The sequence below is a fragment of the Dreissena polymorpha genome, unplaced genomic scaffold (genome assembly GCF_020536995.1).
Source record: "Dreissena polymorpha isolate Duluth1 unplaced genomic scaffold, UMN_Dpol_1.0 chrUn003, whole genome shotgun sequence".
Taxonomy (NCBI): domain Eukaryota; kingdom Metazoa; phylum Mollusca; class Bivalvia; order Myida; family Dreissenidae; genus Dreissena; species Dreissena polymorpha.
Genome location: NW_026273317.1, coordinates 161873 through 178882, shown reverse-complemented (window position 1 = coordinate 178882; position 17010 = coordinate 161873). Strand labels below are relative to the sequence as shown.

The 17010-nt window shown below is 33.7% G+C and overlaps 1 protein-coding gene and 1 non-coding gene across 3 annotated transcripts; both read left to right on the top strand.

Annotated features, from left to right (window-relative positions):
* The first annotated feature begins 9191 nt into the window (after positions 1–9191).
* LOC127863239 (uncharacterized) lies at positions 9192–16498 on the top strand. Of its 2 annotated transcripts, none has more exons than XM_052402625.1 (8): positions 9192–9233; positions 10471–10561; positions 11144–11259; positions 12218–12253; positions 14672–14851; positions 15108–15266; positions 15489–15812; positions 16023–16498. In XM_052402625.1, exons 1-8 carry the CDS (start codon positions 9212–9214, stop codon positions 16058–16060), a joined length of 966 nt encoding a protein of 321 aa, XP_052258585.1. In that variant the 5' UTR covers positions 9192–9211; the 3' UTR covers positions 16061–16498. The 2 variants fall into 2 exon arrangements, with proteins under 2 accessions (XP_052258585.1, XP_052258584.1); XM_052402624.1 differs by having other exon boundaries at positions 15102–15266.
* On the top strand, positions 13050–13139 carry Trnaf-gaa (transfer RNA phenylalanine (anticodon GAA)). The gene is given in 2 exon segments: positions 13050–13086; positions 13104–13139. It is a non-coding gene; the product is annotated as a tRNA-Phe (tRNA).
* Positions 16499–17010: the final 512 nt, after the last annotated feature.

Below are 17010 nucleotides of genomic sequence, written 5' to 3'. Positions count from 1 at the left end.
TGAATGTATTTTAATTCTAAGTGATGAAATATTGAAAAAATTTTAGATATAATTCTCAATAATTCTATCACTAGACTAACGAGGGGCCATTTTGTTTATATTTTGATGTCATTATAATTGTCTATAATTGTATAGTCAGCTTTTAGCGTAGCAAATCATCAAAAAAGTGAAGATAGATGGCAATATATTAAATTAGTACCGTTAATGCAAAAAAATAACTATATCTGAGTTTAATTGCATCTTAGTCGTATGCAGCCAAAGTGAAATGTTAACAATGTAAATTCAGGCCAACTTCACGTTCTTGCCCATGGATCGTCTTGACAAAGGTAAGTATCAATGTAGCGTTTAGATTTCTATAATAAGAAGTATTTCTTAAAAAAGCGCGCATTCTAATGGGCCTCGGTGTCCAATAGACTTATCTTGATTTCTTCCCTTTAAGAGACATTGTTTGGTTTCTACCAGTTGTACCGACGGGGAATATAGGCTTGACGTCCTTATGTCATGTCTGTCCGTCAGTTTGTCCGTCAAATCGTTCAAAAACTAGATCTGCGGCTTTTTAAGTAACGACTGAAAATACATGGATAAAAAAGTACACAGAGGTAGGATTTATCGTCTTAGATTAGAGGTCAAATGTCATGTCAGTTAATTCATGAATTTAAGTAGAAGTAACCTAGAAAGTACACATGATGATAAAATTGGCTTTGCTCACAATGGGAGATTTTTTCCATTTGTTTGTCTTTCAATTTCTTCCTCCTTTCATTTTTCCGTCTGTATGTGTGTCGGTTACAAAAAAAACAACAGATTGTACATGATTTCGTTATCACAAAACTTAGTAAACATATAAAGAGTGATGACAGGATTATACAATAACCTTAATTTGTAACGATTCGGATGTCAAGTGATTGAACAAATAATTGCTCTTATTACTTAAATTATTTTTATAAAGTGCATAATAATGACAATCAAGACAAACAGAATGTCATGCTTATCATTTATAGTTTATTTGAAATCTGATTATGTACCAATCCTCTTGAAATTGACTCATTAGGGATGCGATTTTATGTTTTAAATTGAAGACAATTATTATTTCCATTTTTACTATAAAGCCGGAGTAAGACGATACCAATTTCTATCTAAAAAATAAAATTATCAAACTATTTATATTTAAACAGATGACCCTACTGTGCTTATAAATTACCTCAGCGTTAAAGATACAACTTTAGTTGAAAAAGACATAGGCATTATATTTATTTTTGGGCCTTTAATAACATGTCAAATATATCCGAGAAAAATTAAATGTATGGTTTTATCAAATTCTAATTTATCTCAAATACGAATATCTCACTCTAAATGTCAAAAGCATTGTTATTGAAGTAGTAGACGATTACACATTATTATAATTAGCTAGATATGTTAAATCAGACGGCGAAAACAATTCTTTTAACATCAAAAGAAGCGGAGAGATGGTTTAACAATATTGAAAAAATGCAACAACTAAATATGAAATTAATAATAATAATTGTTGAAAAGTATCTCCATTTTCAGTCGAATATAAATACTGTCTGCTGTAAACTCAATCCTAAACTATCCTTATTTTACATAATTAAGGGCTTTCTTATCTTTGAAACGAATAAATTATTAAATATTTCGTTCATATTCAGATATATGGATTATTGTTGTGCGATATAGTGTTTATCAACACAATCATACTTGAAAAAAGTTTCAATACAGAAACAGGCCGCAAAAAGTAAGGAATAAACGGTTTTTAAATCTATCTTTATACACTGAATTGAATCGGGTAGGTACACTATGATTAGATTGGTAAGATGGTGTTTTGTGTTATATGTCGGTTGGTGGTAATACAACGACAGTCAAGTTTTCTTAGTACATTTAATAAGCATCAATATAATTAGAAATGTGGCACAGACCCTGATGCCCTTTCAACTCATGTAAAAACACTAAATATTCTATAGAAGACAAAATGACAAAAGCATTACTTATTATTATTATAATTATAAATATTATTATTATTATTATTATTATTATTATTATTATGCTACATATTATTGTTATTATTATTATTATTATTATTATTATTATTATTATTATTATTATTGTTATTATTATTTTTTTTATTATATTTATTATAATTATTATACTTATTATTATTATTTTTATATTATGATTATTATAATTATTATGCTTATTTTACTACTACTAATAGTAGTAGTAGTAGTAGTTGTTGTTGTTCTTGTTGTTGTTGTTGTATTTATTATAATTGAAGCGTAATTCGATGGAATAATGACACTTCAAAAAACTGTTCTTTGTAATTTATTGAGTCATAAATACAACGAGTTCAAGTCCACATTTTTTTTAAATAAACAAAGATGCGTATAAGATTACCATACGGGAAATCCCGTAAGAAACAACGACACTATCTAATTCTCTCTCTGATGTGACAGCTTCAACTGACTTCCGCTTGATTTTTGGTCATCATGTATAAAAAAAAAACCTGAACAAATTTTGATCATGAATGTCTAGTTAATTGAGCCAAAACCGTGTTTAAGTACATTGACGTCGGTTGGTTTGACGTTTGACATATGCTGTACACTTGTACACCCACTGTTACCTCGGCGTAAGCGGGATACTGGCTAATTTATGTCATTCAACATGAAAATAAATATTGTTTTAATAGTATGAGTGAACGACGTCACGAACTGCGGTCAAACAAACATTACCGATATGGAAGAGATTGGCGGTATGGGCAAATTGAACTGAATGTAAAATAAAGGTGACTTATCAATGTCATTAACAACCTATTTGGTGTATTGTGGCATTACTTTTTATCATTAGAATAGTTATAACAACACAACAATAATTCTCTTTTCTGTAACTTGATCGTGTATTTAAAGTTTTGTTTTGTTCTAATTCAAGGTTAAGACACTGAAAATAAAAAGTTAAATACAGCAATGATTTTATATACTTTATTTCTGTGTCAAACCATTGAAGTAGTATTCACTTTTAGAGATAGTTCTAATTCAAACCTCTGGTGAATATTAAAAAGCAACAAATCTTTGGCAAATCAACATCAAAGTTAATTATGACACATATCTCGTGTACTGATACAGGGCGATATGAAGTTATGCACAATCTCCAGGGCCGTACCCAGGATTTTTTTACTGGAAGGGCCCAACCGGGGAGGGTTTGTGAGGGGTCCCCCCTCCCTATATTTATACTTTTTTTAATTTGGCACTTTGCAAGGTGAATTTTAATGCTTATAAAAAACGTATTTTGTGATATGAATTAATGAAATATAACAAGTAAATCAGCATATTTCGGAAGCCTTAAGCTTTAAACATTGGTGTGAATTCACAACAATATTAAAAGCTTTAGATTTCCGAAACTTACAGGTTTAAACTGACGATTATCCACATCAACTCTCGTATTGCTTCCACCATTGTTTTCACAAATCAATAACGTCACAGGTTTTTTTAATCTGATTTTTTGGGAAAGACCTTGCCATTTTTGAGGAAAAATATTGCGCGAAATGCCTAATTTTGGGAGGAAATAATGAAAGTCTTAAATAAGCAATTTTACATATTTTACTGTTTTCAAACAAATTCATTCAAGGAAAGAGATAATTTAATTATACAATATTTTTCTACACTGGATCAGGTTAATTTATATAATGAGATCGATTTGTTGTTTCAATTGTTTTACCAATGAGCCATTAATAGGTTGATATTACTCAATTCTCGGTACCTAATTATTTTAAATACTGATTTCTGCCAAATTCTTATCTGTTGCTCGGCAAATTTATGAATCTGTTTTTCTTTTAAACAAACATGTTAACTATCTCATCGTAGTCTTTTTCAGTGATTTCCTTTCCAAAACTATAAATACTCAATTTTAATACCTTTGTCAGTGTTTTTGTTCCGGTTCAAATTCAGAGCCCTATTCTCAATGCAAAAAGTATATATTGGGACCTAAAATTCCCAATAAAAGGTTTAAAAAAATAATTAATCTTTTAGAAGGGAAAAATACGTATAGGGCCTTCTCAAAGAAGGAAAAAAAACTTGAGTCGGCAATTATCAGACCATAGTCTACGACCTCCTGTAGCAGTTGCTTCCATTCGCTGCACTTATCAAAATACATGTTACATCAACCATCGATAGATGAAGCATTCATGATTACAATGGGGGACTGATCGGGGATGTGTGTACAAGGCGATAAGAAAACATTGCCTAAAGGCTTATCTCGATTGGCGAGCGTTAATCCCCTTGTTTATCAGGGGACAATAAAACATAGCTGCTCTTTTGTTTTGAGGGAAAGTGTACTGTGGGCCCTTGCACGAGAGAAAAAATTGCAGTGGGCCTATTTAAAAAAAAATCATAGTTCGACAGCCAGCTGGGGGGGCCCGGGCCCCTGGGCCCATGGCCTGGGTACGGGCCTGAATTGTATAGTATGTATTGATTAAGCCCACCAGAAAACTGATAAAGTCTTTTTGGTACACAATATAAATATAAAGAAGTGAAACTCCAGCTGCTGGAGCAGTATTGCAATCTCATTATATACAATTAGTTGGTCCTTTATTTAAGGCAAGTCATTTTAAAGCATTTTAAATCCGAATAAGTGCTTACCCGAGTCCGACATTGTGTTTAGATTCCACCTCTCTGATTCAGTTATGTTGACATTTTCAAATAGTATCAACCAGCATCAACACGCAAGGAACAATGATATATCACATTTCCACAGACTGCAAAAATTAGCGTTACCTGCCTTCAATGGAGATATTTCAAAGTGGCAAAGGTTTGGGATACCTTTGAATCGACAATACATCAAAACAGAAGTCTCACGGATGTCAAGAAATTCACGTATCTCAAGTCCCAACTACATGGTTCAGCCGTACTATAGACGGGTTTGCATTAACGCATGCTAATTATTTGAGAGCGCTGCATCTACTTTGAGAATGTTTCGGCAGACTGCATAAAATCACGCGTGCTACAATGCAATCCTTTTTACAGCTGCAAACCCCCTGTAAAACACTTGCAAGTTTGCAGAATTTTCACGATGAAATGGAAACGTACATCCGAGGTTTGGATTCAATGGGACAGAGTCAGGACAACTACGGAAGCCTGTTAGTACCAGTTATTCTCGACAAGCTGCCGGTGGAAATTAGATAGAATATAGCTCGAGAACATGGTGATGGTGACTGGCAGCTGGACGATTTAAGGATGGCATTGAGGAAAGAAGTTAATATTTTAGAAGAAGGAAGTAAAAGCTTCTTATCGGATGAAAACGAGAACATGTCAACAGCGTCGTTCTACACTGAAACATTTCCAAAGAATCGACGTTTACAGAAAGGAGAAAACCCGACGACAGAATTTAATGGAAGAAGAAAAAATAAATGTGCATTCTGTGACGAGTCTCACAAATCGGTCGAGTGCATGAAATTTCAAGATACGTCGTCCAGATTACAAAAAAAATGTTTTAAAGGTCATATCGTAGCTAAGTGTATGTCGCAGAAGAGATGCCTCTTATGCAAAAGGAAGCACGACACGAGCATTTGCAACACTAGTGGCAGTGACGATTTAACACTTAGAAGAACACCGGAAGCGTCCACATTGAGACCGGGAGCCGCGATATTCCACTCGTCATTGAAACCTGCTCATTCTGGTGTACTTCTGAAGACGGCTATTGCTGTAGTTGGTACCAAGTAGACTGAAATCGGTGCTTCTATTCTATTTGACGAGGGTTCACAGAGGTCATTTGTCACACAACAGCTTGCTGACCAACTACAACTTTCGATTGATGGTACAGAAACACTAACCATTGCATCGTTTGGTGGAAAAACTTCTAGGAATCAACATTTTGATCGCGCTTCTATCCACATTAGAACGGTCAATAACGAGAAGATCCCGTTAAGTGTTTTGATTGTGCCGAAAATAGCAAAATCTATCGACACAGGGCTCACCTCGGTTGCAGCAACACTCCCCTACCTACGAAGATTGAAGTAAGCATAGCCAGTAACAAACGAGTCCATGCTGGACATCTCCATTTTGATTGGCGCAGATCACTACTGGGATTTTATTGAAGACACTGTCATTCGCGGAGACGGTCCCACCGCGGTGAATTCAAAGGTAGGCTATATACTGTCGGGTCCTGCCAAAATCTTGAACACCACGACCGAGAGTCACATTATTAACGTCAATACTCTTGTCCATCGGAAGATTCTATACTTGAGCGGTTCTGGAATCTCGAGAGCATGGGTATCACATCCGATGTACACAATCGAATCGAAGTAGACTACATTAACGAATACCAAGACAAGTGCATTGAGTTTAGTGATGGACAGTACCAGGCTTAATTACCGTGGAAACAAGACCATGAACCTCTACCTTCCAATTTTGAGATTACAATGAAGCGGACCATGAATACAGTTCAGAGACTACGGCGTGAACCGGAAATACTTCACAAGTACGATGCGATCATCAAGGAACAGGAAAAACGCGGACTTATTGAAATGATTTCAGCTGACAGCACATCTCCGTCTACCGCAGTACACTACATTCCACACCATCTGGTTCGTTAAGAATCATCTACCACCCTATTTGTATCGTCTACGACTGTAGCTGCCGGAAGTCTGCAAGTCACCCAAGTCTGAACGACTGCTTGGAGTCTTCACCACCGGAACTCAACGAGTTGACAACGCTACTGGTACGATATCGAATGCACAGGTATGCCGTCACTACCGACATAGAAAAGGCTTTTCTTCACGTCGGCCTCCACAAGACTGACCGAGACGTGACGAGATTTCTCGGGCGTGCATATATCAACTTGGAGTTGTTGCAGACAATCGTTACCGAAATCGAGGCCGTCATAAACGATCGTCCATTTACATTCACTTCATCTGATATACATGATCCCGCGCCGTTGACACCTTCACATCTGCTGTACGGTTGCCGTATTACGTCACTTCCGCATGGGGACGCTGCTGAGGACATCGAGAGATTGTCAAAACTTGCGAGCCATGACACAATGCAAGCGCTGGCTAAGAGGAAAACGTTACTTATCCAACATTTTTGGGGTCGATGGAAGGACCTTATAGCCCTTCGTGAGCGACATCGAGTATCCGAATCCAACGACCAGACTATAAGGATCGGTGATGTCGTTCAAATACATGACGAGTTGTCAAGATGCAACTGGAAGATCGCAGTCGTTCTTGATGTCATTACTGGAGGCGACGGACTTATTCGAGCTGCACGAGTGGGCACCAGCAATGGCCAGTGTACTAATGGGCCAATTACCAAATTGCATCCAATAGAAATAAACAATGATATACTGTGTATTTTTTACGCAAGCAGTTTGATAACATTGAGACTTAATTATAATATATTGTTATAGCATATTTTTTATTTTGTTATCGGTCTTTAGTTAATATTACTAAATATGTGTTTTCTATTTTTCGCGGCAGGGGGAATGTTTTTTTTGCGCAACGTCGTAAGGCGTCGCCGACGGCGCGAACGTTCAGGTTCTGAAGACGTCATCATTATTGTAATTGTTGTTTATTATTGTCAGTTGAACATTTAAAACGGTAATGAAAGCTCGAACCTGGGTTGCGCTTCTCGTATTATTTCACAACAGAAATACAACTATTATACGATCGCCGACAAGTATCTTTTCTAAACAAGTTATTTTGTTTCAAATGTGACATATAAATTACGTTTAAACGTCATGTCTTTATTTTGTGCTTAACCCATTCTCCAAGTTATTCGGGTTATTGTTTAACGCGATTAAGCATACTTTTATGCGGAAATTGGACAAATAAATAACTCTTATTCGAAGAAAATGAATATGTATTGCTTCAAACACTAAAAGCTAACAATTTTTCTTTCAATTGTAGCAAGAACGTGCCAACATGCCAAAATGAGACGAACAATGGTGATTATTTTGAGAATCATATTGCAGAAGAAAAGGAAAAAAAACGTTTAACTATTAAACAGATTTGTTTACGCAATAATTATTGTAAATTGGTTAATAAACAATTTTATCATTGGGGCACGACTGATCTGATTCGATCAGGATCACGTTAACAAAATGCAATTTAAAATTCGAATGTTAGAAGAATGTTTGGTGAAACGGATAAGTTTACAATGATCCACATTTAATTTAATCGGTCACGTAACAAATAATTTTATTCTTATTCAATTGAGGTGTCGGGTTTATATTTTTAATTCATTTATTTTTAATTTATTTTTTCTTCAACGATAATCGAACTGTTTTATGTGTCAAAGTTGTTTACATTTTATTACTGCCAATTATTAAAGGATTGCAATTTGAGTGCCTTTACCTGTCGATGCCAAATAAGTAATGACATTGATATTGCCGCAATAAATTGTTTTAATCTATTCGACTCGTCAAGTGCTGAGTTAAAAATGATATATGTTAAGAAACAATACACTATACATATATATTACGTTTATCAATATGTGTTTGTTATACACTTATGTCTAACGATGTTACAAATAAAGACGCGTTTTTAATACTATCCGTTGAATTTAACCCATACTGTTCATTCTCTGGTCAAAATGTTCAAATTTGAAATATGCTATATTAATAATGATAATTTAATTTTGCAGTAGTTTATTTTTTTAATAATAATAATTTAATTTTGCAGTAGTTATATTTAATTTTAAAACAACGCATTGTACGCTTCTATTTTCATCCTGACGCGATTTGAGTTGTCGATTATGGTTACTATCGTTTTAACTGTTTTTACAAAACATAACAAAATGTGGAGCTGAAGACTTCCTCATTTACCGTTTTATTTTTTGTGTTACACGTACAGCTTGATTTAACAATTATAATGATATCATATGTTCATAAAATTTTCAAAAACTGCTTTACTTAACTAATGCTCAAAAATATATAAAGAACGTACCGAATCCAACATTTGCATTTTCGAATTACTATAAAACTATCCAGTTCAGACAAAACGGTAATGTCATGTCAATGTTCAAAGTTATACCTAAAACTCAACCTAACTCAACCATGAATATAATATCATGTTACTAATATACATGTATTCCTTGTTATTTTCTAGACCAATGCTTCCAAGTAAAATATGCTATTTATAGGGGAATTCTCATTTTACGAAAAGTACAGTTTCGTTTTTAAATAAATACCTTAGCAGTTGCGCATAACAGTTGGAATGAGGAGGTCATATGAATCAGGTAACGATTTCTAAAATCTTACAAAATAAATTCATAATATAATTAAACTTAATGTGTTCACTATAAAATGTTAAAAAAATAAGATATTCATGTTCCCAAACGTATAAATGCATTTTAAATTATTATAATTTTACTATTAAAAAGTATTTATTATATGACGGCATAATTCATTGAAATTAAAGAACATGAGGTGGTAGTAAAATATAGAAAAAAATGTCGTAATCTTAAGTATAAATAAGCCGTATAAATTAAAAAAGATACCAAGAATATCAACTTTTCTTGGCTCCTTAATTGACATTTAAAGCAATACGGTTTACATGTATTTATCAGATAAATATGTGGTAGATGACCTTATGGTTTGGAGTCTATTTCTTTTCTGAACTAACTGCATCGACAACGTTAAATGGCGTCACATGGGTATATAACAGCATTGCGTCCAACATATTTGTTCTTTTACTATCCGAGTTAAAATGAATATGTTCGTAGATTTCCGGTCCATTACAAACGTAACCTTAATACAAAATCGACTTGATAGTGCATCTTGTTTAAACTATACCTATTGCAGATCATTGAAAACGCAATCAAATAAAACCAAGTGAGCAATTAAAACAGAGGTAAACAAAATCTCTTTGGATTTTTTGCTCAAGATCAACAACTTATGTCTCATAAAGTCATCAAATGACGTGAGAGCTTTCGCTCCTTCGTGTATTTGACTTTGTTGTGCAATTTTAACGCGTATTATTATTTTTATTTTTTTTTGGAACAGCGGCTCGATGACAAAGCTTCTGCATAATTACTGGGTATGATACCTGGGGAAATCACAGGTGAAACCAATTAAAACGAAACAAACCCACCTCAAATGTCCAGAATATTGGGCATTCGTGCGTCCAATATATTCGCATTCTAATGTTCGAGTTTAAGCGATCCATTTTAAGTCACCTCGAACGCAACCTTCGCAAACACTCAATAATATTATTACCTTACTTGAACTTAGACCTTTCGCAGATCTACAAGAAAGTGCTGAATTATAACGTGTCACATGTAAATGGTAAATGTTTACCTTTCTGGATAATTATCTAATGGCTTTGGAAACACAACGTACATTATTTAATTAAAATAGTGTGAATTATACTCTCAGGACTTTGAAACGTTTGTAAGCTGCTTGCCAAAATAATCACTGATGCGCTTAATAAATGTATAACATAATGATATTATTTATTCTTGCTCTTTGTTACAGAATTGGTCATTTTCGCGATCATTGTGTTTGAATACTGTTTTCGCTATCTATATGCAGTGCCATACAGTTGCTACGCTGATGTATGTAACGTGTGAGTATACTTATACGATGTTGATTGTGTTCCAGCGTACTTAACATGTAATCAATTTTTCCATTAAAATGTATCAAAGCATGTTAATAATGTTATTTATGCAAAATGGCAAAAGGAAACAGCAACGTCATTAAACCCAGCGTCGTAGCCACGCTGAGGCATGCCGAGGCTGTTGCCTCAGCTAAAATTTGCAGAGCAATGTTGAGATTACAAGGAAAAAAAGGAAAATTTATGTCAAAGAATAAAATCTATGGTATTAAACAGAATCAAAAATTGACAATAAACTTGTAGTAGATTTGTTTGTTAACTTTATTGATACTAAACGGTCATATGTAGCGTCCACGATTCCGATAATTTAGGTATAAAATGTGGTTTAAATGGCCTTTAAAACGCACCAGAGACGTTCTAGGTTAACAAAAAATTAAGGGGGGCATGCCCCCGGACCTCCCTAGAATGACCTATGATACTGCCTAGGCTAAAGTTTGGGTCTGGCTACGCCACCGAAACAACACTTTCATTTATTGTATAACCCTATTTGAATGTTTGTACAAACATGGGAAACAAACTACAGTGCATTTTTAGGGATACATCAGCGCAATTCTGTGACGTAGTATACAGACGATGTCGACGTTGTGAAGATGTACGGACTGATTGTTTTAGCAGAATGATGACGTACAACTGCACGAGCTATTGTTACGGTAATTATATTTTATCCAAATTTCAAAATCCACAAGTTTGTTTTAAACCTTTAGTTCAGTACTTTTTAATACTCCTTAAAAGTATTACTCGAACATTTATGTTCGTGTTGAGGAATAAGGTGTTTTTTTATCAAGGGTTTACAATACATTAAATCACATTCTCAATATATAAAAAAGCAGTTACCTGACAATTCCAACGAAGTGTGCGAACTGTGCATGTGATTGATTAAATATATTTTGAAAAAGTCCGAAATCAAAATTATAAAACTTTTTAGGGAATGTACAGAGTTGAGAATGCGATAGAATGGTGGTATATACCAATAACATCCGCTTTAGGGTTTTCCAAAAACGATTGCAGTGTGCGCACGAGTGCGACCGATAATGTGTTTATATTTACTGTTTGATAATAAGCTGTGGCTGTTTAATCTATCTATGCTGCCTTAGAATAAGTTTCTGCACATTCAATTGTTTACATGCAGCGGTTTTGACTTTCCAAATGTGATTTAAGAAGTATTGACTAAAACTTTCAATTAACATCCGAGTACTTTAATTCTATTGTTAATAAATAAAAAAACAAGCAAATGTTAATAAAATAGCAAACTAATCCTTTCTTACCCGGTCAGTATTGTTACCACAAATACAACACCCCATTTAGTCGCAAATACATGTGGCGTAAACGTAAGTTGACAAAACTTGTATACATGTAACTCGTAATTTCAGTGATTACGTCATCGTCGCAAAAAAATGATAGTTGAGATTTGAATAAGAAATTATTTATATTATGTGAATGGATAAGAAATAAAATAACATGTTGAAGGTTGAATTTAAAGAAAGTGCGTGACCCTCTGAAAATTCTTTGTGTTAAATTTACTGGAACATACTTTCAACGCGTGATCAATTTAGTGAAAGAATTACAAAAAAAATAATTGGATAAGCACGACATGCTTTTTGATTTCAGATATGAAACACAGACATGATATGGAGCAACTTCGTGGTATTTTTTTATAATCGTTTGCATAAAATATAGCTTACCCTATTTTTTTCTGGTATATAGTACAGTTTGCTGTTAAAGGTGCCATTTGCTTTAAATAAAATGTAGCATAGTACATAGTATTGCATAAGATGGATACTCTGGAAAATACGTTACCTATAAATTAAAAACTGATAAACTGAAATGAATAACTATTTATTTTACGTAAACATATTAACTATTCATTGTATGTTGACTTCAGCTTTTGCCTGTAACTCTAAAAAAACAACTCCGGGTGGTATCATTGGCGTCGCTCTGGAGAGCGGCGACTAGTATGTTATGCTTTTTTTTCGCTTATGGGAGGAGAAGTTATTTTACGGATCAATGTATATATTTTTGTTTTAAGAATATCTTGCATAGTGGTGATTTTTGTGTAAATTAGTGTCAATAAGTACTGCATTTGTGCCTATTACATTTATTACAACATTTATTGCCAATAATGCAAAGCTAATTGTTTTAATTAATAACTGATCCACAACTGATCACATGGGAAAGGTCACAGGGACTGGGCAAATACGCGAAACTTTCTGGTTTTGTATAAAAACAAAACATAATCAAAATATATTTATTTTGTTGTTTTTTCTAATTTGCTTATTTAGTGGAGAATCAATGTAGTACGATATTTGACGACCTATCGCGCAAGCAAGTTTATTGGAAGGCGTAGTGGTACGAAAACGTACAATGTATTAGTTTATTAATAGACATATATTAACGATCGCTATACACAACTTCACCAAATAGCAGTACATAAATAATGTCAGCCGGAATAGCTCAGTTGGGAGAGCGTTAGACTGAAGTTGTTTACGCAACAATCATCTAAAGGCCCCCGGTTCAATCCCGGGTTCCGGCACGAACGGAACAGTCGGCGGCTGACAATTTTTTTAAGTCAGGTTAATAAATATAATAAAGCTTTATTTTATGTAGACATTTTAAAATCCATTTTACTACAATTGGACATTTTTATTAAAATTAATGGATGCCGCGTGGTGACAACGTTAATTAAAATTTCTTACATCACTTAAATATCATATAAAAAATAAACGTGTTTTTATATTAACAAATAAATGCAAACAACACATCTATTATCCATGTATTTTATGGCTGTCTATCATAGGCCCTAAGTACTATCCCTACCACATATAGAGCGCGGCACGTATTATTGATTGTAACAATGAGTTGCGATAAAGGAAGCAGCCGCTTATCAAGGAGGAGCTGTGTCCCAGCAACCCGTTTCCCTAGAGTCAAGCACTCCTCGGAGTTTTTTTAAGAACTACATATAGAGCGCGAAGCGCGACACATATTACTATCCAGGTGGTATGGGCCCTTTAGCATTATCCGACCATAACGTCCATAGTTATCTTCCTTAGAATTTGAGAAATTTTGAAATCGTTGTTCGAAGTCCAAAATTTTCATCCAATTGTTCCCAAACTTGCACAGGTTTCTTTTATCAATGAGGACCCAACCCAAACTTTATGTGAGCAATATCGGACCATAAGTCCAGAATTATGTCTCTTTGAATTTAAAAATAAAAGTGAAAAACTGCTTGGTTAGGTGATTATGTCAACATTTTTCATCAGATTCCTTCCAAACTTACAGTGTCTTCATATCATTGAGCATTTTTACATCATTTAAAATGAGAAACATCGGGACAATAAGTCCAGAATTTGTTTCTATTAAATTTAACAAAATAAACAATTTCCACTTGTTTAAAAGATTTCACAACTTTCTTCTGAATCTTTCCAAACTTGTTAAGTGTTTTTATATCAGTATTACTCGAACCCTATTGAAAATGATGAATATCGGAGCAATAAATCTATTATGATCTTTTACTGAATTTCAAAGTATTGTGAAATGCAGCTTCTTTATGCAATTTACAGTTTTCATTCAATGTTTTTTCAAACTTTTACAGTGTTTTCATATCAATGAGTACTCAACCCCTATCGTAAACGAGCAACGTAAGAATAGGTTCAGAATCATCTCCCCTTGAAGTTGAGAAAAATATGAAATTATGCTTACAAGATGAAGCAGATTTTTTAAAACATACACAGTTCTGTTCCATTAATGAAAACTGCACACGGATGCCAGTAAAAAAGGAAACCAATGTAAATAAAATGAACTATAAAATTTTTTGGGGGTTACAACACAACATCATAAATAATGGTTATTTGGGAGTTATTACACAAAATTATAGATAATGGTTATACCAGTATCTTTTTATATTTTGTTTAAAATAATCGGCCAATATATTAATATTTACAGTAGAAAAAAAAATCGTTCCATGTAACTTCATTGAGTGCCTTTTACACTGAAATTCCCGACGCCTTTTGATGCTTTGCATCAATACTTATCTTGTACAGTTGTTAAGATTCATTTCTTCTTTAGTATCTGGTTGCAATACTCCTTCGCCTCCAGAACACGTACGTTATCACGTCAACACCACTCGCGTATCGTTTAATACCACGTTAGTGGCATCATGTGACACAGGATACAGCCTGTTAGATGGCGATCAGTATATATGCAATAACTTCTCAGTGTGGACTGGTACAAGACCTATTTGTGAAGGTAAGAAGCAAAACTATTTTTTAATCGGGTTATTTTTTCTTATTTATATTTAAAGACTATGTAAAACAATATTTGTATCATGCGATGAAAAACTCTTTTGCAATATTGCAAATGAACCGTATGAAAGTCGTTCAAAAATGCATTGTTTAATAAGTGTTTTGTTTCACATCAAAATAGCAATCACTGCACAATTCAAGACATGCTATTGTGTATGGAACAATTGAAACAAAATCTAAGTACTTTTTTTGAGTTTCAGAAACTGGAAGTTCTGTTCCGACAGTCGTCATTATGACGGTGATTGCAATTACAATACTGATTGCCAATTTGATTGGTCTATTCTTCGGATATAAACGTTGTCAGAAAAACATGTATTTACAACACACGTGTAAACAAAACAACATTTGTGAAACAAACAGTAAGTCATGTTGTTGGTTAAGAATGAAATAGTCAAACTATGTATTCCCTCGTAAAAAGACAATTCATCCAAACACGTTTAAATATAATAGTCATACATAGACGGAATTCCATTACTATATAAGTTTAATTGAGTATTTCAATAACCTTGACACTTCATATTTTTGGGTGACATTATTATAATGTTGTATATAATTGTATTGGCAACATTGTTGTTTTTTAGATTCCAATTGTGACCAGAACCTTATAAGCACTTATCAACCCCATCAGACGGGAGACATCGCAACCAACTTACCTCAGAGCACAGAACAAACAACGTTCATAAGAAATTCACAAAATACATTTGGGTTGGAACATGAATTAGATCGCCGTCTGCCTCTTTTGCATGATGACATTGATGGTAACGAACGTGAGGGTGAACCAGACACGAGTGATTCGAACATACCAGTATCACTCCAAATATCTTTCACGAGTGAGATTCTGAATCCGTTACCAACAAGCGATTGTTTGTCGAGAGCCAACTATCCCTCCTACCCAAAGGCGATTAGTATGTGATTTCTTGTCATTTAAATAAACATTTATATAAATGAAAATACGTGTGTAATTAGAATTTATTATGTTAGTAAATATTAGGTAAATGTAGGCTGACATAGAAAATATAAACGATACTGATTGTGTGTTTCGATTTACCGTTAATGTTGATGTACCTGATATAAAGAAATATTACATATAATTTATCTTCATTTATATTCAATAGAGACAAAAATTACTACATATTCAACGCAACCGGAATAGATACCAAATGTATATTGGCGTTGAGATTGTCGTACCTTTGACGTCATTCGATCCTAGATCGTCAGTCAAAACCCATTCTTCGTATGGGCGGTATGGCCGTAATAATATTCCTCGCAACGAAAGATACTGTGTTTGTTGCAATAGTAGAGATATTGAAGATGAGTTTCACTTTGTTTGTATTTGTCCATGTTATAGTGTTTTACGACAAAAGTACCTTAAAAGGACTTTATATGTTAATCCATCTGTGTTTAAGTATCACCAATTACTGACTTCATCCGATAAAAACGAACTTGTCAAGTTGTGTAAATATATAAAAAGAAGCATTTGTAATTCGCAATTTATTTATCAATAATACCATATAACCGGTATCACTTACAAATCTTTCTTTCATAATATGTTTAGAAAATTTACTATATGCATTTTCTTCATTTGTATTTGTGTATGTGTGTATTTTATATATATATATATTTGTTTTCAATTTTAATGTAATGAAAACGTGACATATTTATTTTATACTGTATGTATTAAGACGATGTACTTATGTATAAGTCTAAATAAAATGCCTGTTCTGTTCTGTTCTGTTCGTATCATCATTAGAGAGAACCTAATATACTAGTATTAGCAGACAATTCGAAAAGAGGTACAGCTTCCATTCGATCGCTACATGTATACAGTGCTCGTCATTCTGAGTTTCATCAAGAAAGTAACAGCCCAAAGGAAATGAAGCAATAAAAAGGAATATTTAAAACAGTGTTTGCAAATGTTATATGATATTGAATGAGTCTGAGAATTAGATTTGCATATGCAGACGTCGTAGATTGGAAAGTTCGAAACAAAAAAACCCATGGCTAAATCAAATATATTTCAAGCTTTATAAATTCATAAAATGAGGTTTGACATCCTTTACATCATTAACAGTAACATGACCTTACTTTTTGTTTGTGTTATTC